A 27,900-nucleotide genomic window follows, 5' to 3' on the forward strand; every position below is an offset into this window, starting at 1 on the left:
CTCCCAAGGATGAACCAGACTTGTGGAGGTCTACGATATTTTATTCCTGAGGTCTTGGCTGATTTCTTTGGATTTTCCCATGATGTCAAGCAAAGAGGCACTGAGTTTGAAGGTAAACCTTGAAATACATCCACAGGTACACCTCCAATTGACTCAAATGATTTCAATTAGCCTATCAGAAGCTTCTAAAGCCATTACATCATTTTCTGGAAGCTGTTTAAAGGCACAGTCAACTTAGTGTATGTAAACTTCTGACCCACTGGAATTGTGATACAGAGAATTATAAGTGAAATAATCTGTCTGTAAACAATTGTTGGAAAAATTACTTGTCATGTACAAAGTAGATATCCTAACCGACTTGCCAAAACTATAGTTTGTTTACAAGAAATTTGTGGAGTGGTTGAAAAACGAGTTTTAATGACTCCAATTTAAGTGTATGTAAACTTCTGACTTCAACTGTATATACATATACACACACACTCTCTCTCTCTCTGGCATTCAGGCACCTCTCTGGCTTGTCCTAACTCATTTAACCAGACACTCTACTTCCCCCCCCCCCCACATCCCTCACTCTCTCCCTCCCTTCCTCCTTCCTTCCTTCTCCTCTTTCCTGCTTCTCTCCCTCTTCCAAGCTTCTGCTCCAGCATTTTTTACTTCTGATTAAATTCCTCGAGAAGGAATTTGACTTCTCTGTTTCTCACATATAGGCTCATACGGAATCCTTACATTTCTGGTTGTCTCTCTTTCTGGCATGGCAAGTGTGAGTGATCGAGGCTGTGTGTGTTTTGGGTTTTAGTGGATACCAGAAGTCCTCACAGGATGCTAAAACAAAGAACATTCAGACAATTGGCGACATTTCGCCGGTCCTCACAAGGAAAAAGGCTAATTCAGGCTTCGGGGTTAGGTTTAGGGTTAGGTTTAGGGTTAGGTTTAGGGTTATATGTTAGGGAAAATAGGATTTTGAATGGGAATCAATTGTTTGGTCGCCACAAGGATAGTAAAACAAAAATGTGAGCGAGGAATGTCTGCATGTCCTGACGGGGAACAGCATAGTTAAACCACCTCGACACAAAAACACTCCTCCATTTCAACCTCCCCTTCTCTCTCTGTCTGTCTGTGTGTGTGTGTGTGTGTGTGTGTGTGTGTGTGTGTGTGTGTGTGTGTGTGTGTGTGTGTGTGTGTGTGTGTGTGTGTGTACAGTATGAATTCCTGAGGCGTGAAATTGTGTAATTGAATGTTATCATAATGAAATCAGATCTGTCTGACCAACCCCAAGTCACACTGACAGTGGATACTGTACACTATTCACTGACCAGCTGAATTTTTACATTTGTCTCTCTCCCCTCCTCCCCCTCTCCTCTCCCTCCTCTGCCCCTCCTCCCCTTCCTCCTCCTCCCCCTCCTCCTCTCTCCTCCCCTTCCTCTCCTCTCTCTCCTCCCCCTCCTCTCTTTCCTCCCCCTCCTCTCTCTCCCTCCTCTGCCCCTCCTCTCCTCCCCTTCCTCTCCTCTCCTCTCCTCCCCCCCTCCTCTCTCTCCCTCCTCTGCCCCTCCTCTCCTCCCCTTCCTCTCTCTCCTCTCCCTCCTCTCCCCCCCCCCCCCCCCCCCCTCCAGGTTGTTTTGTGATCTGCTGGACCCCGGGCCTGGTGTTGTTGATGTTGGATGGTCTGGGCTGTGAATCGTGCCAGGTGCTGCGTTATGAGAAGTACTGTCTGGTCCTGGCTGAGTGTAACTCCCTGGTCAACCCCATCATCTACAGCTTCAGAGACACGGACATGTTACAGACCTTCAAGAGGATCCTCTGCTGCCTGTGTCGCCGCGGCGGCGCCGGCCACAAAGACACGCTGTCCGGCACGCGCTGCAACACCCTGGAGCAAGAGGTACTCTCTGAGAGCAACGGCAACAATCACCACGACAACCACAACGACGACAACAATCATATAAGTCCCCACGGCGACCACTCGGACACAGACGATTAGACGAGGACAGTAGACACATATAGGTGACAGGCGTACGACGACGACGTAACAAGCAGTTACACCGTAAAAATGTCAACAGTGACAGGTTGCTATAGCAACGTTCAATACCATGCCCACTCAGACGACTAGCTAACAGTCCTGTGACAACAGCGTAGCTACACGGTCACAATGACATCAACTACACCGTAACAACAACGTTATGGCCTCCAAACTATACCATAGCAACCACCATGCACTGACGCACCGCAACGACATCAACCACTATAACCACTACAACTTAACAAAACATTTAAAAAAAATAACTACAATGGACAAAAGACCACTAAAGTGACTACTACCACGTAACAAAATACCATGGCAACACCTACACTAACGACAATGTAACACAATACCACGACGACACCTACAATAACGTCAACATAACAAAATACCATGGCAACACTTACAATAAGTACAACGTAACACAGTACCACGACAACACCTACAATAACGACAACGTTACACAATACCACTAATACGCCTACAACAACAGAATCACAGTGCAACAACTACCATAACAATGTCACAAAATAGAGGGGTTGGGTTAAATGCGGTTGGAGGCATTCAGTTGTACAGCTGACGCGGTATCCCCCCCTCCCTTTACAAGCAAACAGAGAATATACCGTGTTTGTAGGCTCGTTGTTATAATACTGTATGTTGCGCTAGCTTCTATTGTACACTGTAACATACCAGCCCTATCAGTCTCTGTTCTAATCAATATAGAACCATATGAATAGTTAATCATGCAGATGTTATTGTTTGGAAACTAACGGTAGATGGACTGTTTGGAGAAGGGACGGCGTGTTTTTAGAAACTAGAGGTGGGGCAGTCTACGTGCTGTTTGGAAAAAGAGACCTGATCAAACATAATGTTGTGAGTGGATTGAGAGGGATGGGGCTGATTTCTACTCTGTTAACATGGTGCTGGGCAGCTTCTAATGCAGATGCACTGTCCCAATCTGTGTGTCTAGAGAGAAAGAGATGTTCTGCAACACCAAGACTTGAATGAGTCTGGTTGAGTGAGGCCAGCCCCTGCAGTGAATGTTTTGGTCTTCACCTGGGTCCATACTGGACTCTGATGCAACTCTTTTCCATACAGACTTTCTGAGTACTGACAATGTCTCTATAACGTTGTTGGAAGGTTGTCTGTCACCCTGGACAGCCTGGTGGGATGTAAACCAGATGTTAGTGGTTCAAACGGGTCTGACTATTTGTCATGCTTCCTGTGACCTGTAGCTATGGCATGTGTGCACACACACACACACACACACACACACACACACACACACACACACACACACACACACACACACACACACACACACACGAGTGCACACACACACACTATCACACGCATACACATTACACACACACACGTGCGCACACACACACACTATCACACGCGTAGACACATTACACACACACACACACACACACACACACACACACACACACACACACACACACACACGGCTGACTCATCACTGTGTCATTGCTCTCTGTGTGGAGACACAGGAGTGTGTGTGTGTGTTTACAGTACCCCACACAAACACCAGTTAAACGTTTACACATCCTGTCAGTGATGTCACTAATGGAGAACGAACAAACGACACAATACAGGAGGGAGGGGAAACATTTCAGTGTCGCACGCTATTCTGCACTAACTCTGGTGTGACAGTGAAATATGTTCCCCTCGTACTTACCCCACCCATGACATGGACTGTAATTTTCACACACACACACACACACACACACACACACACAGTAACGTGTGATATACATTAGCGCCCCCCAGTGGTCAAGTGAAAGCAAGTCCTCTTCTACACTCCTGGGCCACGTCCCAATTGTCTCTTCTTCCTCCCAAAGTGTGCACTCGTTCACTTCCCTTCACTGATTTGAAAGGAAATGACTGGTATTAGAAATATGGTGGGAACTCCCTCTAGCCCATGCCTCCACCAATCCAATGCTGTGAGATGTGTGGAATGTCATGAACGAGTGCACCCTTCAGGAAAAAGGAGAGATTATTGGGACGGACCCCAACTCTCACCATTACTGGCTGAAATCATCTCTGAAAAGGGAAAATGTTCATACCTGAGAAACTATAAAAGGGAAATGCTGGTTATGAATATTCAAAATATTTAGATTTTTTTAAATAAATAGGCCTGTTAATATGCATTATTTTCATAAGCACGTATGAAAACACATTTTAAAACATTTTTAAAAATGTAATAATACTCTTTCATTTAAAAACTCTGTTACTGTTTTTTAGTTTTATTTTTGTACCAAAACATCTCTGAAAATAAAGCCAGAAAAATGAAAACATTCCTAATCTGTGTCTGTCTGGCTGATCGCTTGGTTATGCCTGGCGGCATCGTGCCGCTGGGTGGCGGCCATCGTTTGATCATGTCTGTCTTTTATGATGCTGCAAGGAACGAGAATAAGGACACAAACTAGAAGCTAAACATGTTAGTCATTTAGCAGACGCTCTTATCCAGAGCCACTTACAGGAGCAGTCAGGGTCAAAGTGCCTTGCTCAAGGACACGTTGACAGATTCTTCACCTAGTCGCCTCGGGGATTCGAACCAGCGACCATTTCTGTTACTGGCCCAACACGCTTAACCTCTTGGCTACCTGCCACCCACAGAAATGGCTAAATAAATAGGTTGTGGGTTATAGTTGGGTTTTATTTAGGTTATAGCTTGGTTGTATTGTGTCCTTATTGTGTCTCCTATCTGTACCTGCTGTGATCCAGCTTATTACTTTGCTTGTCATGGAGAGAAACAGGGATGTTATCTGTACCTGCTGTGATCCAGCTTATTACTGTGCTTGTCATGGAGAGAAACAGGGATGTTACCTGTACGTGCTGTGATCCAGCTTATTACTGTGCTTGTCATGGAGAGAAACAGGGATGTTATCTGTACATGCTGTGATCCAGTTTATTGCTGTGCTTGTCTGAGAGAGAAGCAGGGATGTTATCTGTACATGCTGTGATCCAGTTTATTGCTGTGCTTGTCTGAGAGAGAAGCAGGGATGTTATCTGTACATGCTGTGATCCAGCTTATTACTGTGCTTGTCATGGAGAGAAACAGGGATGTTATCTGTACATGCTGTGATCCAGTTTATTGCTGTGCTTGTCAGAGAGCGAAGCAGGGATGTTATCTGTACATGCTGTGATCCAGTTTATTACTGTGCTTGTCATGGAGAGAAACAGGGATGTTATCTGTACATGCTGTGATCCAGCTTATTACTGTGCTTGTCATGGAGAGAAACAGGGATGTTATCTGTACATGCTGTGATCCAGTTTATTGCTGTGCTTGTCAGAGAGCGAAGCAGGGACGTTATCTGTACATGCTGTGATCCAGTTTATTGCTGTGCTTGTCTGAGAGAGAAACAGGGATGTTATCTGTACGTGCTGTGATCCAGCTTATTACTGTGCTTGTCAGAGAGAGAAGCAGGGATGTTATCTGTACGTGCTGTGATCCAGTTTATTGCTGTGCTTGTCAGAGAGAGAAGCATTGATGAAGCTACTGAACACCTAACTCTGTGAAAGACACCACACTGTATTTCTCTCTGTTTCTTCATCTGTCTCTCTCTCCCATCGCTGAACCTTACTAACTCCCTCTCTTTCTCCTTTCATTCCCTCTCTCCTCATCCTCCACCTAATCCCCTTCATCCTGCCTCTCATTCCCTCTCCAGCCGTCTAAGAATCGTGATGCGGAGCTGGAGGAGAAGACCAGGGGAGCTCCTCTCATCCTGAAGGGAACAGAGGACATGGTGACGTCCACAGAGAGCTGACGCGCGCGCACACACACACACACACACACACATTGTGTGATTATTTTGGGGGGAATTTCTGAATCATGCTAAATGTTTTTATTGTATAGATGTGATTTTTAGTTGTATTGATGTAAAATGTTGTTTGTATGACTGATGATACTGTATGTTACAGAAACATGACCAATAACTACAGTTACCGCACTGACTTTTCTGTTTGAAACAACTTTATTGACATTGTCCCATATCCACTCCTCAGAGATGTTGACATGTTGTCTACCTAACCTCCTGTTCATTGTGTTCATTTCACCAGCCAGCTCAGTAGAAAAGCCATCATTACAATCAGAACTGTATATTTATGACTTTTTATTTTTAATATGACATTTTATTTATGCATTTTTGTTGTTGATCTTACGGGAATAGTCTGCGCTGAGTGTATACAGTGAGGGGGAGAGGTGTGTGTGTGTTTGTGCAGGGGTTGGAGAGGTATGTGTTTGTGCAGGGGTTGGAGAGGTGTGTGTGTTTGTGCAGGGGTTGGAGAGGTGTGTGTGTTTGTGCAGGGGTTGGAGAGGTGTGTGTGTTTGTGCAGGGGTTGGAGAGGTATGTGTGTGTGTGTGTGCAGGGGTTGAAGAGGTAGGTGTGTGTGTGTTTGTGCAGGGGTTGAAGAGGTAGGTGTGTGTGTGTTTGTGCAGGGGTTGAAGAGGTAGGTGTGTGTGTGTTTGTGCAGGGGTTGAAGAGGTAGGTGTGTGTGTGTTTGTGCAGGGGTTGGAGAGGTATGTGTGTGTGTTTGTGCAGGGGTTGGAGAGGTATGTGTGTGTGTGTGTTTGTGCAGGGGTTGGAGAGGTATGTGTGTGTGTGTGTGCAGGGGTTGGAGAGGTATGTGTGTGTGTGTGTTTGTGCAGGGGTTGGAGAGGTATGTGTGTGTGTGTGTGTGTGTACTGCACAACATGTTAGGTGAGTTTTAAGAAGGGGGGGGGGGGGTATTTGTAAAGACATTTTACTGTTATTAAATGTATTGTTAGGTTCTGAAAAGAGTAAAAACTCAAATGGACGACTAGAAAAAAACTCAAACCATGTTTATTCACCCCACTGGATACCTCAGCTGCAAGCACATTTTACACATGATCAAACAGGCCTTTATATGTCAAGAGGAGATCAGGTTGTACCTTCTCAGAGCTGCCATCTGTTGCCCAATACTGCCTCGATGTTGCCTCATTGTCTTGGCGTTCGAGCCGTCTGACAGCAGTTCCTCTTTTATCCGGTGACTTCTTCTCCATGTGTATCAGTGACCTCCTGTTCACCTTACTCATTTCTCTCACAGTAACCTTCACTTCCTCTTGACCCTTCCTTGACCCCTAACATATAGATTCCTTGTAAAGTCATCAATCAAGTTATAGTATGGTAACATGAAGAAGTGTATTTCAAGCTGGTGTCAGAGCCAGTTGTTTAGCTGTCTAGAGAATGAATGAATAGACTATAGACCAGTCTGTATTGTAGACTGATGTGTTCTGGTTGTTGCTGTGACCTCACAATCACGTTCAGAAATGATGGAAACCGCTTCTGTTAAAGAGAACCTACAACACTTCTGACTGTCCGTTACTGTCTGTCCACCTGTCTCTCTCTCTGACTCAGTCCACCTGTCTCTCTCTCTGACTCAGTCCACCTGTCTCTCTCTCTGACTCAGTCCACCTGTCTCTCTCTCTCTGACTCAGTCCACCTGTCTCTCTCTCTCTGACTCAGTCCACCTGTCTCTCTCTCTCTGACTCAGTCCACCTGTCTCTCTCTCTCTGACTCAGTCCACCTGTCTCTCTCTCTCTGACTCAGTCCACCTGTCTCTCTCTCTCTGACTCAGTCCACCAGTCTCTCTCTCTGACTGTATGTCCACCAGTCTCTGACTGTATGTCCATCTGTCTCTCTCTGACTGTAGTGAACGAGTGCACCTTTAAGTAGAAAGGAGAGATTATTCTCACCATTACTGGCTGAAATCGTCTCTGAAAAGGGAAAATGTTTCTGAGAAACTATAAAAGGGAAATGCTGGTTATGAATATTCTAAATATTTAGATATGCCTGATAATATGCATTATTATCATAAGCACATATGAAAACATATTTTTCCCCATAAAAAATAATTTCCCCCCCAAAATTCAAAAAATACTACATTTTAGAGAAACAGTTTTTTCTCTTTCATTTAAAAATCTGTTACTGATTTTTATTTTTGTACCAAAACCTCTCTGAAAATAAAGCCAGAAAAATGAAAACATTCCTAATCTGTGTCTGTCTGCCTGATCGCTTGGTTATGCCTGGCGTCATCGTGCCGCTGGGTGCGGCCATCGCTTGATCATGTCTGTCTTTATGATGCTGCAAGGAATGAGAATAAGGACACAAACTAGAAGCTAAACACTCTCTGTGTCTGTCCTTCTTTACATTTTGTAACTAGGCAAGTCAGTGAAGAACAAATTCTTATTTACAATGACGGCCGACTCTGTCCGTCTGTCTGTCCACCTGTGTCTCTGTCTCTGCCTGTCCATCTGATTTTCTCTGTCTGTCCTGCCTGTCCATCCATCCATCTGTCTCTCTGTCCTGGGCCTAGGTCAGGTTTAAAGTAAGGGGTTAACATTTGCCAGGGATAATCTCTCTTTGGGAGGTGATTCCTTCTTGATATTAACCAGAGAGAATATATTTTTGGCTGGTGGTGGAGGAGTTGAATCCTTCTTGATATTAACCAGAGAGAATATATTTTTGGCTGGTGGTGGAGGAGTTGAATCCTTCTTGGTGTTAACCAGAGAGAATAGATTTTTGGATTGTGGAGGTGATTCCTTCTTGGTGTTAACCAGAGAGAATATATTTTTGGATTGTGGAGGTGATTCCTTCTTGGTGTTAAGCAGAGAGAATATCTTCTGTTCTCCTTTCTTCCTCTTACCCAGAGAGAGACTCTTCGGTGACACGGACTCCTTCCTAGAGTTACCCAATGACAGCCTCTTGATTGACAGCGACTCCTTCCTCTTCCCGGCCACTGAAAACGTACTATTGGGAGTAAGGACCTCCCTCTTCAGGTTATCCACTGACAGTTTGTCCAGAGTAGGAAGAATGATGCTTCTCTTCTGTTTCTTACTGGATAGTGCCCCCTTCAGTTCACTCCAGGTCAACACTGAGTCCCGTTTCTTCTTTCTCCCCCCGAATACAGTCTTCTTAGAGGAGGAGCCCCCCATAGCAGACAGGAAGAGAGGAGGGGGAGGAAGAGAGCAGAGGTTCTTGTGTACTGATCTGGAATGACATAATAGCAAACGGTTCATTAATACTAAATTCAAATGACCCAAAAACAGACATAATGCGAGACTACTAATTTGCACGTAGACACACACACCAAAAAACAGCTGAACTTGGGCATGAAACAAACATTCACAAGCAAATATTGGGAAAGACATACACTTAGACATGGTAAACAAAACCAACATACAGTCAAACACCACAAACAAACTTTCAAAACATCTCTCTCTCTCACACACATATATACTCACTGTAGTTGTGTGTCATGTCAGTCTGCTGTCTGTCAAGTGTTCAGGTCTCCTCTGTGTCTCAGTCAAAATGGAGGCTGTATGACAGTAACACACCTGTTCTTCCCCGAGTCAGGACTAAGATCAGATTGAGGATCAGATTCTAACCCACCTGTTACATTACTGTTGTCATCACCAGACAGGTTCGACAGGTTACACTGCATTCTAGCTGACTGTTCATCTTTGTGTGCATTCTAAAGCGGGGGGTTAGAAAACACCTGGTCACACTTGAACGTCTTCAACCAGATTGGAGGAAGGATGATGGACCTGTATATTTTAATAACTGACCTTTTTACACAAACAACTCGAACAACAAACAAATCAATCCCCCCCAAAAGTTTGCCCATCCCTGCTGATATAGAATCACTCTCCTCCCTCCTTCCTCTCCTCAATCAATCACATTTATTTATAAAGCCCTTTTTACATCAACAGATGTCAAAGTGCTTATACAGAAACCCCAAACAGAAGCAAGGTGACTAGGAAGGAACCTAGGAAGGAACCTACTGAGGAACCAGGCTCTGAGGGGTGGCCAGTCCTCTTCTGACTGTGCCGGGTAGAGATTATAAGAGAACATGGACCAGGGTGGGCAGCACCGCCAGTTGCCCATCCCTGATTTACGTCATCATCATATCATTATTGAATCATCTTGGCATCATCATATTATTATTTGGAGTGGCTGACAACACAATAGAACAATATTAAGGTCACACACAGTACAATGCCCGGCCTCTATGCCCGGCCTCTATGCCCAGCCTCAATGCACGGCCAATATGCCCAGACTCTATGCCCAGCCTCTAGGCCCGGCCTCTATGCCCAGACTCTATGCCCGGCCAATATGCCCAGCCTCTAGGCCCGGCCTCTATGCCCAGACTCTATGCCCGGCCAATATGCCCAGCCTCTAGGCCCGGCTGATTAGCACTTGGTAATATAGTGAGTCAGACGGAGCCAAACTCTCCCTGGTTGTTAATCGGATCACACGGTTTGTATTCTGAGAGCCAAACTCTCCCACTTTGGGAGTCTTGAATGCTGGATATCTAGGCTCAGTGAAAAACGGCATGTTGAGTATCGTGTACAGATGGGTCAGTATGTCTGAGGAGACACCGTAGAAGGACAGAGTGCCGGCCAGAAACACCCCACACACAGAGGTGGGGGTGGGGATGGGGATGATCGCCACATTGAGGAGGATGTTATTTATCTGGCTTGAAAAATTGCAGCTGTCGTCGTAACAGGAGAGATAATAATCAAAAGATGTTCTCTTTGATCCCCTCAACCTGCCAGTATAAACAGCCTCCAGACAGGCCCTGGGTACAGAGCACATCCTGGGTCTGCTTTCTGTGAACGTCACCCCAATAGAAAGCAGAGAGTCGCTCCACTCCTGAATCCCCCAAGTCGTTGTCTCTCAGGTCCAGCTCTCTCAAGGTTGAGTTTGAACAAAGGACAGAGTCCAGGGACTCACAGGATAACTCAGATTACACTGCCTCAGTCTAAGAGAAGAACGAGGGAGAGAGGCCAGGGTCTCGCAGGATATCTCAGATAGATTACACTGCCTCAGTCTAAGAGAAGAACGAGGGAGAGAGTTGGAGAATGGAGTTTGTGAGAGAAAGTTTGAAATAAGATTTTGGTCCCAAATTCATACAAAGAATACAGAATCTAAAATAAAACTATATATACCACACACATACATTTATTTTATTCATATTTTTTAACAGCGTTTTACTATCATAATTTGTCACCCCAGTTTCTGTATCTGACAGTGAGGATCCTCCAGTCCAGCAGAGAGCCGCTTCAGTCCCATGTCGCCCAGGGTGTTGCAGCTCAGATGCAGTTCCTCCAGCTGGGAGGCTGCTAGAGCAAGGGACAGACTTCCACAGGAAGTGACCTCACAACGGACAAGTCTGGAGTGAGAGAATATCGAATTGAAGGGGCTGTATGGATTGACATTATTAGAAACACTTGTGATAAATATCCCACCTCAGTATCTTCAGTTTACAGTGTGGATTCATAAACCCGGTGGACTTCCTCTCCACCCCGGTGTCTGTCAGTTTGTTGTAGCTGAGATCCAGCTCTGTCAGACGGCTGTTCTCCGACACCAGAGATGAGCCAAACGTATCATAGCAGTCCTCTTTGAGAACGCATCCCACAAACCTAGGAATACCAACAAAAAATGTGCAATTTCCAATACAAATTATTGGATAATTTATGCATATTATTCTAGGATTAAATTTCCTCACTTACTTAGAATTACTTCACAGGTGGGTTTAAACAGATTTATCCCAATTTAGAATCATATGAATGAATACAAAACAATAAACACTTCCAAGGTAATAGAAGGTAAGTCAACTGCAGCCCTCCTACCACAAAATATTCTGCTTCAATTGGGTTTTAAATGGTGCCTTATTACTTTGCAGACATTGGCCTGGACTTGGCTTGTATGAAATCATGGAATTCTTGGAAATGCTTGCAAAGCAAACTGATGATAAAAAACAACTGACCTTCCATAGCCTTCCTGCAGTGTCTAACTACCGGGACCAGTCTCTTACCACCCTCTAGTGTTGTACTGTATTTTCTCATGTTAAATTCACCCAGCGCCTCCTCTGACATCAGCAGCATGTAGGTCAGCGCTGAACACTGACCAGGGGTCAACTTCCTCTCAGTCCGACTTTGAATTTCCTCCACCAGCGAGTTATTGTTCAACTCCATCAAACAGAGACGGAGATTGACACACTGCTCCGAGGAGTACTGCTTCAAAACATCTAAAAAACCTGGTTGCCATAGTTGCCAGGTGAAAGCTTATCCTTGATGTACTGGATTGTCTTCTGGATGCTCTCTGTGTCTCCCTCTGTCTGGAGCTGTAGGCTTTTCAAGAGGATCTGATTGGACTCCAGTGAGATGCCCAGAAGGAAGCGGAGGAAGAGGTCGAGATGACCGGTCTCGCTATTCAACGCTTCGTCCACAGCACTCCTCTGCAAGTCAAACAATGTTCTCTGAGAACCTTCAGGTTGAGGGAGGATGTCTACCTCATCAAGAGGAACCGGTAACCTTGTATGTCTTGAAATGAACTAGGTTGACATTTTCACTTACATAAATGTAGGAAACGTAGAGTGCAGCGAAGAACTCTTGAATGGTGAGATGCACAAAGCTGTATGTCTTTGTTCTAAACATTAGGGTCTTCCTCTCTGAAGATCTCTGTGCACATCCCTGAGAGTAAGAAGGCTTATTTGACATCAATGCTACACTCTCTCAAATAGTCTTCAGAAAACACCCAATTGCTCTTTTCCAAGTTTTGGAAGGCTAGTTTTCCAAGCTTCAGAATAATCGGCACAAATCAAATCCAATGTATTGGTCACATACACGTGTTTAGCAGATGTTATTTCAGGTGTAGCGAAATGCTTGTGCTTCTAGCTCCGACAGTGCAGTAATATCTGATAAGTAATATCTAACTTTCACAACATATACCCAAAATGCATGTAAATCTAAGTAAGGAATGGATAATAATATATATATACATATGTCAGAGCGGCATTGGACTAGAGTACAGTATATACATATGAAATGGGTGATGTAATATTTACTCACAATTAAAGTGACTTAGATACCGTAGAATAGTACAGAGTACAGTTTACACATCTGAGATGAGTAATGCAAGATACATAAACATTATTAAAGTGGCTAGTGTTTCATTTCCTTAAAGTGGCCAGTGATTCCTAATCTATGTCCATAGGCAGCAGCCTCTGATGTGCTGTAGATGGCTGTTTAGCAGTCTGATGGCCTTGAGATAGAAGCTGTTTTTCAGTCTCTCGGTCCCAGCTTTGATGCACCCGTACTGACCTCGCCTTCTGGATGATAGCGGGGTGAACAGGCAGTGGCTCAGGTGGTTGATGTCCTTGATGATCCTTTTGGCCTTCCTATGGCATCGGGTGCTGTAGGTGTCCGGGAGGGTGGGAAGTGCGTATGTAAAAGTTTGTGAGAGTTTTAGGTGTTAAGACAATTTCTTTACCCTCCTGAGGTTGAAGAGATGCTCTTGCCCCTTCTTCACCACACTGTCTCTGTGGGTGGACCATTTCAGTTTGTCAGTGATGTGTATGCCGAGGAACTTGAAGCTTTCCACCTTCTCCACTGCGGTCCCATTGATGTGGATAGGGGGGTGATCCTTCTGCTGTTTCCTGAAGTCCATGATCATTTGCTTAGTTTTGTTGACGTTGAGTGAGATGTTATGTTCCTGGCACCACGCTCCCAGAGCCCTCACCTCCTCCCTGTAGGCTGTCTCATCGTTGTTGGTAATCAAGCCTACTACTGTTGTGTTGTCTGCAAACTTGATGATTGAATTTGAGGTGTGCTTGGCCACACAGTCATGGGTGAACAGGGAGTACAGGAGAGGGCTGAGCACACACCCTTGTGGGTCCCCAGGGTTGAGGATCAGCGAAGAGGAGGTGTTGTTTCCTCTTTCACCACCTAGGGGCGACCAGTCAGGAAGCCAGTTGCACAGGGCGAGGTTCAGACCCATGGCCTCATGCTTGATGATGAGCTTGGAGGGTACTATGTTGTTGAATGCTGAGCTATAGTCAATGAACAGCATTCTTACATAGGTATTCCTCTTGTCCAGATGGGACAGAGCAGTGCGCAGTGTGGTGGCGATTGCATCGTCTGTGGACCTATTGGGGCGGTAAGCAAATTGGAGTGGGTCTAGGGTGGCAGGTAAGGTGGAGGTGATATGATCCTTGACTAGTCTCTCAAAGCACTTCATGATGACAGAGGTGAGTGCAACGGGCGATAGTCATTTAGTTCTATTACCTTTGCTTTCTTAGGTACAGGGACAATGGTTTCCATCTTGGAGCATGTGGGGACAATAGACTGACAGATAACAGACTGACAGATTACGAGGATCTGATTCATTTTTCTCGTGATACTTCTTGTTCTTCATGTTTGTCAGAGTGAGAAGGAAGCGAATGTACATCTCAGAGTTTTAGGGACTTCTTCAGAACATGTTTCTAAGAACCATGGTAGTAATCCAACAGAAGACTGGAATGTGACACATGATGAAGAGACTCCTTGATGTCTTCATGTGTGAGATGATTTTGCTGGACAGGTTTTCATCATTACTGAATCTCTTCTTGAAGTATTCTTCTTTCTGTGGGTCTTTCAGATTCCCCTTGATGAGGTTTGTCAGCAGCACGTCCACTGATGTTGGATTGGTTACATTAGACAACCTCTTGTTGTCATGGAAATCCAGTGGAAGTTGACTTTCATCCAGACCATCCAAGATGAACACGACTTTACTGTCGACCACCTTCTTTGTGTCCTTCATATTTAAAAGTTCATGGTGGAAGTCACTCAGGAGCTCCAACAGACTGTACTGGTTAACTTTGTTACGAATGGAATGGAAGAATGGCAGGGTGAAGACTATCTACATCCTGATTGGCTATTCCTTCTGCCCAGTCAAGGATGAACTTCTGCACTGAGACTGATTCTCCGATGTCAGTGATACCCTTCGTCAGCACAGTTCTGACGGGTACCTCTTGTTGGAATATGGATTTGAAGATGTCATTGCAGTTGCTTGCATGGTCTTGAAATGCTTTGGTCCGAGCTGTATCTTCAATCTGCCGAACCTCATGCTCTTTATTAACCCCTTCACTCTCCCCAGCTGTGATGTAGAGCTCTGTGTAGATCTTGTCAAGCAATGTTGGATTCCCTAGCTGTGATATAGAGTTCTGTATAGATCTCGTTGAGCAATGTTGGATTTCCACGTTTTGCAATGCCCTCAAAGATGTTCCCAAACTTCTTCCTCATGTTGGACTTGAGGTTGTTTTTCAGTCCTTGCAGGTCTACTTCTAATGAGAAAAAATATAGAGATATTGAGTGGTTTGTTAGTCCGATTGGGCCGTTCTAGTGTCTGTTATATGTCACTATGGGCGTTTTCACACAAAGTTAGTTTGCTATAGTTCTAATCAGAGTTTGTTTATTGGCTACATTGTATGTTTTTCATTTGGTCTGGTCGGTTTCACATTGCTAAATGCCAAAGTGACGAAAAGTGAACTATAATGGAGATTAAAATGCGGTGTTATTTAGCAGCGCTGTATCTGTTCATATCAAATAAGTACAGAGGTTTGACTCACTGAAATTGACTCAATGTGTTTCTCTATTTCTTTTGAGAATGTACACATTTCTGTGTGACTCACCAGTAGCTGGATGACTTGTCTCTGTAGAGAGAGAGAGAGGAAACAAGTCAAGCTCTTAATAAAAGCTCTTATTTACCTTTGTAAAAATCTTTATAATCTTCGTTCGTAAAATAAAAAAAACGGAGATATAAAGTTTCTCAGCAGCAGCATGTGAACTCATAGTGATATTAATGTTAACTCAAGGTCCTGAATAAGGTGCATGTTTATAACTGTTTCAGCATAGAAAGTGACATAATTACAGATAAGAAAGGCACTGGTTTACTGTATGTATCTTAGTTTTTGACATAAAAGTAACCTTTCAGACACAGGTAACAAAAAAATTGCATTGCCTCGCTTTGAGCTCAAAACAAATATATATAATATATAAAATATATATATATCTTGTTTCCTACTAAGAGGGGTAGTAGTCCTTCTCTCAACAGAGTTTTGTGTAACATGTCTGCCTGGCCTTATCTTAGGAGGCTTGTCCTTACCTTCACTCCCAGGTTAAACGCAGAGTATGTAGTATTGGTAAGGGTCATTGGACTTTTTAATTATGTGAGATTATGGTTAGAAAAGATCTTGATGGATATTTTGTCTTATTCACAGATTTCCTTTTTATGCCCTTCCCAAAAGTACATACTCAAGCTTTAATAAGGGTTGCCTACTCAAGTTGAGTAAATGCCAGCCATTTCCAAACATCCAAAGTAGCATTACTTCCTCAACAATGTGTCCATTTCAGTTCATACTGAATCATTTTCAAACACTTAAGGTGTAAAACACAAGAAAAGAGTCTACCCCAGTGACAAACCAAACTTACTTGAGCAGTTCACAATTGACTAAAATAAATGAAATGTTTGCCCAGGAAGAACTAGCCTATAGCTCTTCAAAGTCCATTATCTTCCTGAGCAGAGTACAGACGTACATTAATTGTGTCTCTTCTTCTCCACTACTTTGTGTTTTCTTGCTGACGACCTCTGCTGTGGCGGTCATCGAGCCTGTGGATGGATTGATTCCAGCAAAACATCTGTGAAAACAAAGAGCACATCCAAGCAACATTTTAGAAAGATGATTATGTCCCCTGATGTCTTCAATTGTGTCTGAAGTGCTCTGCATTACCTCTGTACATTGTCCCCAGTTCAAATAATTCCTTCACAGCAGCCATTGTGTCACCTGAAATCAGATCACATTTATGTTTCACAATTCACTGTATATAGACTTTTCTATTGTGTTATTGACTGTACGTTTGTTTATTCCATGTGTAACTCTGTGTTGTTGTTTGTGTCGCACTGGCCAGGTCGCAGTTGTAAATAAGAACTTGTTCTCAACTGGCCTACCTGGTGAAATAAAAATTAAAATAAAAATTACCTCTGTGAAACATTGCTATTGTAAGGACCTGTCTAAAAACAATTTCTCACACAGAAAGTCTTATTGGATATACTACCTTGAACAATCAGTCTTGGTGAGTCCGGCAGGGGAATTGATCCCTCCACATCTGTGGCTGTGGCTGACACCTGAAAGATATAAAACAACTAATACTATAACTGTCAATTCACATATTTTGAACATTTGGCACATCATCATTTTAAACTTCTAAAATACAAAGACAATTCTTATCTTATGCATAAGATGCAGATGAATGTAAAACTCACCTTGGCCTGTAGGAGTGCATCTGCCCTTCCATTGAAATGGGCCATCAGCAGGGGACAACTCAAGGCCAACTGCAGTCGCTCCATCCTTTTCAAACCTTGACACGATGAACCTTTTCATTTGTTGGTTTGTAGCGGAAGTATTGGATGATAATCTTTCCTTTTTCTGCCATCGTTGCATCCATTTTTTTCCAGGATTGAGACCACTGTCAGTAACTTGAAGTGGTTGTAAAGTTCCTTGTGTGTGAAAAGGTACGGCCACTTACTCCTCAGCTCGGCTATCTTAGGTGCTGGGCCAGCGTTGATGGCACAGCGCTGTAAGTAAAATGTTGCTTGCATTAGCTGCGAGAGTTGTCCTCTGTTACCTTCTGCTGGCCCATCTCTGGAAGTACCTTGTGCCTTTGACAGTGACATCATTTGAAACAACTGTGTTGTCAGATTTGAACTGAAATGGAGTGACTGAATCCTCAATATTCTTGTTGTAATCACTGGCATGAAAGTCAGTTCTCTTATCTACCTGAATGAGAGGCGGAAATAAACTGCCAGCACTTAAATAGGCTTGGAACTGTTGGTGTCTCTCTGCTAGAGTCCCACATAGATTGTTAAAGTTGTGTAATGTCCATGCACACTGCTTGAAGTAAGTATGCTTACTTTCAAACCTCAACGCCCAGAGATGAATAAGTGGGCTGACCCTAATGATAAGCTGGGGTAATCGCAGAGATAATGGTGCTTTGGCTTGAGGGGTTTGTCAGGAAAACTCTCAGGTCTGAAACGGATATATTCATCAATAAGGACTTGAAGATATGTCACCTGGCTGATGCACATACAGTTGAAGTTGGAAGTTTACATACACCTTAGCCATTTAAACTCAGTTTTTCACAATGCCTGACATTTAATTCTAGTAAAAATTCCCTGTCTTCGGTCAGTTAGGATCACCAGTTTATTTTCAGAATGTGAAATGTCAGAATAATAGTAGAGAGAATGATTTACTTCAGCTTTTATTTCTTTCATCACATTCCCAGTGGGTCAGAAGTTTACATAGACTCAATTAGTGTTTGGTAGCATTGCCTTTAAATTGTTTAACTTGGGTCAAATGTTTCGGGTAGCCTTCCACAAGCTTCCCACAATAAGTTGGGTGAATTTTGGCCCATTCCTCCTGACAGAGCTGGTGTAACTGAGTCAGGTTTGAAGGCCTCCTTGCTCGCACACGCTTTTTCAGTTCTGCCCACAAATGATCTATAGGATTGAGGTCAGGGCTTTGTGATGGCCACTCCAATACCTTGACTTTGTTGTCCTTAAGCCATTTTTCCACAACTTTGGAAGTATGTTTGGGGTCATTGTCCATTTGGAAGACCCACTTGCGACCAAGCTTTAACTTCCTGACTGATGTCTTGAGCTGTTGCTTCAATATATCCATGTAATTTTACTTCCTCATGAAGCCATCTATTTTGTGAAGTGCACCAGTCCCTCCTGCAGCAAAGCACCCCCACAACATGAGGCTGCCACCCCCATGCTTCACGGTTGGGATGGTGATCTTCGGCTTGCAAGCCTCCCCCTTTTTCCTCCAAACATAATGATGGTCATTATGGCCAAACAATTCTACCTTTGTTTCATCAGACCAGAGGGCATTTCTCTAAAAAGTACAATCTTTGTCCCCATGTGCAGTTACACTTCGTAGTCTGGCTTTTTTATGGCAGTTTTGGAGCAGTGGCTTCTTCCTTGCTGAGCAGCCTTTCAGGTTATGGGACTCGTTTTACTGTGGATATAGATACCTTTGTACCTGTTTCCTCCAGCATCTTCACAAGGTCCTTTGCTGTTGTTCTGGGATTGATTTGCATAAATATACAAAAGCTAGAACCTAAGAACATAGAAATAGAAAAACACAAAACACCCCCTGTCACACCCTGACCTACTCTACCATAGAAAATAACATCTTACTATGGTCAGGACGTGACAGACATAGCAGGCCCATCTTCACCTGTAACTACATTCAACTTTTACAAGGTAATAATAAGAAATACACTAATAAATGCTTACATTTGTGTGACTATCTTAGAGGGAATCCTTTTGTCTTTGAAGAAAACTCGAATTCCTGAAGTGTTTTACGAGCAATTTAGAATGTCTATATGAGCCTGCGTTTTCCCTTGGAAAAGCTGTCGTGGTTAAGGACAACGTGGTCTTTGATACTTTGATAAGATGACAGAGGCACACATTTGCCCAGGCCAGTAAGCAAATGGTCAGCTGGAGACAGCAAGTCTGTTTGCCGCCGGAGAGATAACAGTTGCTATTGCTGAATGATACAGGCACCGCCATGTAAACAACCTGGCAATGTTTATAGTCAACGAACAAAGCAACACAGGTTCTTCTATTGTGAATATTCTTTAACAATATGCTTGAACCAGATGCTTTCACCCAGTCGGACTGGAGGCCGTGCTTTTCCATGTCAATGTAAACAACTATCTGTCAAATGAAACGATATAGTCTGAAGCTTCAATGTAGCTTGTAGATCTGAAAGCATTTTTGTCCTTACTAATGTCAAAGACTAAGCTTTTTGTGTGACTCCGGTAAGTCATTTCAAGTCAAAAAGCCTTGTTTTCCCTGGTACATAAACGTATACTACCTACTAGTTCTGTTTAATTTGACTTTGCAACATAGAAATCTTGTTGGCAGCGATAAAAAACACTTTCACCGCTGTATGAATGTTAATAAAGAAATACAACAGCTCAGTGCAATGGTAAATGTTAAGTCAGCTGTGGGATATGGACAGTAGAGGGGGATGCTGTTGTAGTCATCACTATTTTTTTGGACTTGTTTTTTGATGAGGGTCACAGCCCTGGAGAATAACCTGGTTCTGGTCCAGATGTACCGGACTCATTTGCCTGAGGGTGGCCTCAAAGAGTAAATAAAGTAAATACAGTTGGCCTATGACATCAGCCCATCTACTGTTTAATATATGACTGTGGGCCATTACTACTTGAGGCGGATAAGGGCTGCCCACACGGGGCCAAAACGTGTTGGGTCACACTTCTGGCAATGAACGAAAACTACATTGGTCCCAGTGCATTGCAGACAAACATAAATAAAACACTCCTACTTTTCTCCCTCTAACAAGTAACCCTGATCCATGATGTCATTTGTAGAACCGCAGGGAAGGGTGCCTTGATGCTCTGTATATCTGCCATCACCACTCTGCACAAGATCACTGCAACTTACGTTTGCTTGTACACTGGTCGTCTTTATGCACTCCATGCAATACTTGCTGTTGTTTGTAATAGTTATTGTCATGTTTTTTTTGTCCACATTTGCTTGGAAATACATGTGACTGTCCTTTGTAGCTGCCGCGTACAGCTGCATGGTACTGTGACATGAGTTGTCATTGTCACGACAGACGCTGGAGACGGGAAGTAAGAACAGGGAGTGAACATTTGAATAAATAACGGACATGAAACGGAACACCAACAGTGTCTGGACATGAAAACATAACGACATTAATGCTGACAGGTGATTTAGTCCAGCTGAGTCCAATAAAGAGCTGATGCGCGTGTCGATGGTAACAGGTGTGCATAATGATGGTGGCAGGAGTGAGTAATGATGGGCAGCCTGGCGCCCTCGAGTGCCAGGGAGGGAGAGCAGGCGTGACAGTCATGTTGACCACTAAGCTGGTTGTTGTTAGTCTAAAGAATACTTTTACAAGTTTGTTTAATATTTGCTTTGGTCACCCAGCTCTTTGGCTCAAGAGTCCAGTCTGCCTTTCACAGCCGTTAATGCAAAGAGGACATTGTAAGTCGTTTATTGTCCAGGTAGATGTTTTGGTTCAAAATGAACAAATATTTACAGTAATTTCTTACAAAGTGGTTTTGTACGGGGTGGATTTTTCGTATTGTGATTATCTGTTTTGGTATTTTAATATAGTGTAATAAGCAACTAGAAATAGATAGTGGGTGCTGACATGGCAACCGTTTAACCCTGCTGCGCCTTTACCTACCTATTGACAAATAAGCTTTTTCACGTATTTTCATGGGCTATTTTAGTCCATAGTATTGAAGGATTGACAGTAGACATGCGCCATAGTTAATTTGCCCACTCGCAAATATATCCAAAACTATTGTCAGCTTGACTGTGAGACAAGCAACATTTTAACAACATTGCCAAATGTTAAAACGTCTTTATGCAAAATAAAATGTCTCATTAGTTAGGTTTCGTCAATCGAAAAAGCATGGGACGTATTAAAAAAGGCCACAGAAGCTCGGAATCAGATCTGTGGAAAAAAGGTGGAGGGAGAGAGGCAGTTTTGCAGGCCTTCATTTCACATGGGTGTTCAAAAAAAGAAGTGGAAGTTAACAAATCTTCCAGCCTTGCAATAACTATCTTTCACATGGACACTGAAAAGATCCGCAAAAGATCCGGCTGTATGGAGCCAGGACAGGAGAGGTGTTTGAACAGAGATGCTTAAAGGAAGGGTGTGTAATATATAAGGCATAAGGTTAGTCTGTGGCCATTCGGAAGTTTGTTTGAGGTCAGTAGGTCACACGACCAAGGAGCTATTGAAACTACAAAGTTTGAACAATTCATGTAAAAACGTGTGAGATTAAAATGGACAAAACTAAGGGTGTGCAATATAGAAGGGTAGTCAGTGTACATGCTGAACCTTTTTTGAGGTCAGTAGGTCACATGACCAAGGAGCTATTGAATTTTAAAAAATTTAATAAATAATTGAAAATCGACAAAAAAAGGTGTGTGAAATGTGTGTCTATGCCATTGGGTTAGCTACAACCAGTTTTTAACATTTTAGAAGTAATGGTTAAAGAGCTATTGAAATTTGAAAAATGTGATTTGTCACTATGTTGACGGCCCCTAAATGCTGTTGGTGGACGTTAGGAAAACTACAGGCGAATATCTGTCGAATATCCAACCTGAAACTGTCTTTACCTCGGTTCATGTAGCCTACTGACCGCAATTGCAGATGTTCTCTTCCATCACGAGACTGCTCGGGCAAGTGGAAAGCGCGATATGCCCAAATGGCCAATTCTTTACAATAGGCTATGAGATTCTGTAGGCTAATTTTACGCCGGGAGCCGTAACCTAGTGAGAAATCATCTTATTGTATGGCTGATGAATGTAAAACATGATTTAACCCACCTGATGACTGCTTCAGTGTAGAGGTCTTGTACAAGAATTCACCCGAAAAGACCGTCCAATCCCATAATCCAATGTGCCTAGGACAAACCGTTATTAGCTGTAAATCATCATACCTGTATTTTGTTTGCTTGTGTAACATTTACTGTAACATTAACACATTGTTAATGGATAAAACAGGGAATTACTGTGCGCTTTTACTGTAAAAACTACAGCAATTTGTTACAGTGCACTCACCACACTCAGCCTAAGTTTCTTTGTCTAATCAAAGTGTTCTTTGTCTCTGACTAAATTTTCACTTCCCTCATGATCTCATTTGTAGGCAGGTTTTAATGTCTATGCTGTCTTGCAACACCTGCCAATGCCTACTCATAACTTGTATTATCGCAATATCGACGGTCAAATGCGATAACATAGCCTTGGCACGCCCTTTTAAGGTTAATAATTAATTTGGAGTTTCTAAAGGTTTAGCAACACCAGCCAATATACAAGCCATAGACTGTTTACTCTGCTACCTTCCGGCAAACTGTACCAGAGCATCAGTTCTCTGAGCCTGTCTGACAGCTTCTACACCCAAACCATAAGACTGCTAAATGGTTACCCAATGGTTACCCACTGACCCCATCTTGCACTGACTCTATGCACACTCACAAGACTATACTGCTTATGCAGAGTATATACACAATAACTCACACACTACACTGACACTCACACAAAACCCACACACATTCACATACACCAGAGGAGGAGAGGAGGGGAGGAGTAGGAAAACACTCCAGGCAACCCTTGAACGTCTTCAACTAGATACTAGATATAAAGTATGTATAAATTATAACGGACCTATATATTTTCCAATAAAGGCCCTTTTTTCCATCCCTCAAATAGATTTTGATGAACAAATCAAACAAACAAATGGGCTACATTTTTGTATCTGAGACAAAAGGTTTTCCCACCTCTGCTCAACAGTATAATTCTCCCCCTCCTCCTCCTCCCTCTCCCTCTTTCCTCTCTAGCTCCCTTTCTCTAGCTCCCTTTCTCCCCCTCTCTCGCTCCCTTTCTCCCCCTCCTCCTCCCTCTCTCTTTCCTCTCTCGCTCCCTTTCTCCCCCTCCCTCTCCCTCTCTTCCTCTCTCGCTCCCTTTCTCCCCCTCCTCCTCCCTCTCTCTTTCCTCTCTCGCTCCCTTTCTCCCCCTCCTCCTCCCTCTCTCGCTCCCTTTCTCCCCCTCCTCCCTCTCTCTCTTTCCTCTCTCCCTCCCTTTCTCCCCCTCCTCCTCCCTCTCTTTCCTCTCTCCCTCCTCCTCCCTCTCTCTTTCCTCTCTCGCTCCCTTTCTCCCCCTCCCTCTCCCTCTCTTTCCTCTCTCGCTCCCTTTCTCCCCCTCCTCCTCCTCCCTCTCCCTCTCTTTCCTCTCTCGCTCCCTTTCTCCCGATCCTCCCTCCCTCTCTTTCCTCTCTCCCTCCCTTTCTCCCCCTCCTCCTCCCTCTCTCTTTCCTCCATCTCCCTCCCATCTCTGCCTTTCTCCCCTCCTCCTCCCTCTCTCTTTCCTCTCTCGCTCCCTTTCTCCTCCTCCCTCTCTCTTTCCTCTCTCGCTCCCTTTCTCCCCCTCCTCTTCCCTCTCTCTTTCCTCTCTCGCTCCCTTTCTCCCCCTCCTCCTCCCTCTCTCTTCCCTCTCTCGCTCCCTTTCTCCCCCTCCTCCTCCCTCTCTCTTTCCTCTCTCGCTCCCTTTCTCCCCCTCCTCCTCCCTCTCTCTTTCCTCTCTCGCTCCCTTTCTCCCCCTCCTCCTCCCTCTCTCTTCCCTCTCTCGCTCCCTTTCTCCCCCTCCTCCTCCCTCTCTCTTTCCTCTCTCGCTCCCTTTCTCCCCCTCCTCCTCCCTCTCTTTCCTCTCTCGCTCCCTTTCTCCCCCTCCTCCTCCCTCTCTTTCCTCTCTCGCTCCCTTTCTCCCCCTCCTCCTCCCTCTCTCGCGCCCTTTCTCCCTCTCCTCCTCCCCATCTCTTTCCTCTCTCGCTCCCTTTCTCCCCCTCCTCCTTGTCTCTCTCTTTCCTCCATCTCCCTCCCTTTCTCCTCTATATCTCTGCCTTTCTCCCCCTCCTCCCTCCATCTCTCTCCCTTTCTCCCCACCTCCCTCTCTCTCTCTCTTTCCTCTATCACTCTTCCTTTCTCTCTTTATTCCCCTCCTCCCTCACTCTCTTCCCGCTATCTCTATCCCTTCTCCCCCTCTCTCTATCCCCCTCTCTTTCCTATATCGCTCTCCATTTCTCTCCCTTTATATCCCCTCCTCCGCCCTTTCTCTCTCTCTTTCCTCTATCACTCTGTAGTATCACTCTCCCCCTCCTTTCTCTCTTTCTCTATCACTCTCCCTTTATCCCCCCTCCTCCCTCTCTCTCTCTCAATTTAATTCAATTTAAGGGCTTTATTGGCATGGGAAACATATGTTAACATTGCCAAAGCAAGTGAAGTAGATAGTAAACAATACAAATTTACAGTAAACATTACACTCAGAAGTTCCAAAAGAATAAAATACATTTCAAATGTCATTATGTACATACAGTTGAAGTCAGAAGTTTACATACACTTAGGTTGGAGTCATTAATAATCATTTTTCAACCACTCCACAAATTTCTTGTTACCAAACTATTGTTTTGGCAAGTCGGTTAGGATATCTACTTTGTGCGTCTACAAGTAATTTCCAACAATTGTTTACAGACAGATTATTTCACTTATAATTCACTGTATCACAATTCTAATGGGACGGAAGTTTACATGCACTAAGTTTACTGTGCCTTTAAACAGCTTGGGAAATTCGCAACACCTTAGCAACACATCTGCCTTTGCGGGATATGTAACCAGGAGGTGAGGCCTCATTTACCACAGTAAATTCATCAGGCTTAAACCATGTTTCAGTCACATGATCACATAAAGATTATGATCAGTGATTAGTTCATTTATTTTTATTTTACCTTTATTTAACCAGGTAGGCAAGTTGAGAACAAGTTCTCATTTACAACTGCGACCTGGCCAAGATAAAGCAAAGCAGTTTGACACATACAACAACACAGAGTTACACATGGAGTAAAACAAACATACAGTCAATAATACAGTAGAAAAATAAGTCTATATACAATGTGAGCAAATGAGGTGAGATAAGGGAGGTAAAGGCAAAAAAGGCCATGGTGGCAAAGTAAATACAATATAGCAAGTAAAACACTGGAAAGGTAGATTTGTAGTGGAAGAAAGTGCAAAGTAGAAATAGAAATAATGGGGTGCAAAGGAGCAAAATAAATAATTACAGTAGGGGAAGAGGTAGTTGTTGGGGCTAAATTATAGATGGGCCATGTACAGGTGCAGTGATCTGTGAGTTGCACTGACAGCTGGTGCTTAAAGGAGGTGAGGGAGATAAGTGTTTCCAGTTTCAGTGATTTTTGTAGTTCATTCCAGTCATTGGCAGCAGAGAACTGGAAGGAGAGCTGGCCAAAGGAGGAATTGGCTTTGACTATAACTGCCTTGGAAGTGAGGGATCTAACATTAAGGAGCCCTATTTTGAGATGTGAGGTATCACAATCTCTTTCAATAATGACAGGAATGGAGGAGGTCTTTATTCCAGTGAGATTGCTAGAGCGAACACCGCCATGTTTAGTTTTGCCCAACCTAGGTCGAGGCACAGACACGGTCTCAATGGGGATAGCTGAGCTGACTACACTGACTGTGCTAGTGGCAGACTCCACTAAGCTGGCAGGCTGGCTAACAGCCGACAGAGCTGCAGGAGTTGTGACCCATTTTTGTTGGTTATGTTGTCGTGTCTAGGGGGCATATGGGGAAGGGAAGGCTGTCACCTCCAGGTAGGTGTTTGTCCCCATGTGTGCTGAGGGTGTCAGGTTCTTGTCCAGTTCTGGCATTTAGGTCGCCACAGACTAGTACATGTCCCTGGTCCTGGAAATGGTTGATCTCCCCCTCAAGGATGGAGACGCTGTCATCGTTAAAGTATGGGGATTCTATTGGGGGGGATATAGGTAGCACACATGAGGACATTAATCTCTGTTGAGATCATTTCCTTGTTAATTTCTAGCCAGATGTAAAATGTTCCGGTGTTGACTAATTTAATAGAGTGGGTTAGGTCTGCTCTATACCAAATTAGCATACCCCCTAAGTCTCTTTCCTGTTTCACACCTGGTAGTGTGGTGGATGGGACTACCAGCTCTCTGTAACCTAGTAGGCAACAGTGGGTCACCTTTAGAACACGTTTCTTGTAGAATGACAAGGTCTGTATTTCCAATGTATTTGATGTCTAGGTTCCTGCTCTTTAGGCCAAAGGCAGATGACCTCAGACCTTTTATATTCCAGGATAAGATAGTAAAAGCTTTGTGTTCCATAGTGTCTAGTGTTGTTTTTGTGTGGTTTAGGCCTGGACCATCACAGTAGGTGTGGCGAGCAGCGAGCATCTGATACATACCTCTTAGGTCACAGGATGAGTCTTCGGCGGGAGTAATAGTGGGGGTTGGCCCTGTTGCGCTGCTGACGGCCTGGGCATATGTCCTGCTGTCATGTTGAGGTCCTTGCCGCAGGGGCGGGGGGCATGGGGTGGACAGAAGGGGCATAGGTCTGATATGCGGGGGTGTGGCCAGGGTTTGCTTGGGGTGGTCTTAGCTGGTTTGGGTGATGCTGTGGTCTGGGTTTAGGTCCTCTTGGAGTGGGTTCTCTCGGTGCAGGTCCTTCAGGAGGGGGTCTTGCAGGTCTGGGAGTGTGTCTCGCTGGTCTAGGCGGGGTGTTCATTGCGCTGTTGCTCCTATGTGAAGTGCTGGGCCTACGGTTGAGGGTGATGTCCTTCAGGGTCCTGGCAAAAGTTGGGATTGCTGCATTGTAGCGGTGGACCTCTTTTCCCCACGGGGGACCAGTACGGAAAAAAAATGTATGAAACGTATGCATTCACTACTGTAAGTCGCTCTGGATAAGAGCGTCTGCTAAATGACTAAAATGTAAATGTCGTAAAGGCTGTTCCAAATCCACAGTGGAGTGATTGGCCAGGTAGACATTAGGTCTCTCGCTTTCCTCTAGCAGTCTGCATTATCACCACAGATATTTCACCTGATGCATAAATGTGAAGGATCCGCAACAGGTGAAAATGGAACGAGATCAATTTGACAATTTTCTCATGTATGAAACATTTGATCTCAAAGTTTTCAGTTTCCCAAACTAGAATCTGTTAACTTTGTATACTTTACCCTTTGCCAAAGTTTTAAAACGTGTTGTTTAGAAGGAGTGCAAAGGCAAATTTAGTTATTGCACACGCGCACTTCAGAGTAGGCGTTCCCTAACGGAAATATGCAAATGCATGCTAGAACTCGCCAACAGGATCTCCCTAGATTGTGCTCGGCTCTGCCCACCTCCTTGCTTGTTCTGCCCACTATGACTCATCTGTTACCATTGGAAACGACAGGCTGTGGTCTATCTTGGTTTCGTTATAAAAATATTTCCTATCACTCTCTCTCCTCCTCCCTCTCTTTCCTCAACCACTCTGCAGTATCATTGTCCTTTTGTCTCCCTCTCTCTTTCTTCTATTATTCTGTAGTGACTCTCTCGCTGCTTCATGTGACGTTCGTCAAAATGAGGAGACCAAGGTGCAGCGTGG

General features: G+C 44.0%; 1 protein-coding gene and 1 long non-coding RNA gene across 5 annotated transcripts in view; one reads left to right on the forward strand and one right to left on the reverse strand.

Moving 5' to 3' along the window:
* Nucleotides 1–8,049, forward strand: part of LOC106594982 (lysophosphatidic acid receptor 2) — a 31,046-nt gene extending 22,997 nt beyond the window's left edge. The window contains exons 6-8 of one of the 4 annotated variants that reach the window (XR_014379602.1): nucleotides 1,611–1,876; nucleotides 5,710–6,300; nucleotides 6,359–8,049. Coding sequence is in view for 2 of the 4 variants with exons in the window: in XM_045690724.2 (XP_045546680.1) it covers nucleotides 1,611–1,876; nucleotides 5,710–5,808 (365 nt within the window). In the remaining 2 variants the exon portion in view is untranslated. Of the gene's footprint in view, nucleotides 1–1,610; nucleotides 1,877–2,984; nucleotides 4,339–5,709 lie in introns of those variants that run through there. The other 3 variants (XR_014379601.1, XM_045690724.2, XM_045690725.2) reach the window with 3 other exon arrangements.
* LOC106564226 (uncharacterized) lies at nucleotides 6,849–9,500 on the reverse strand. The gene is made up of 2 exons (XR_001319438.3): nucleotides 9,306–9,500; nucleotides 6,849–9,051 (listed from the first exon to the last, which is right to left on the reverse strand). It is a non-coding gene; the product is annotated as an uncharacterized LOC106564226 (long non-coding RNA).
* Between the last annotated feature and the right edge of the window lie 18,400 nt (nucleotides 9,501–27,900).

Source organism: Salmo salar, chromosome 12 (assembly GCF_965601325.2).
Source record: "Salmo salar chromosome 12, fSalSal1, whole genome shotgun sequence".
Lineage (NCBI taxonomy): Eukaryota > Metazoa > Chordata > Actinopteri > Salmoniformes > Salmonidae > Salmo > Salmo salar.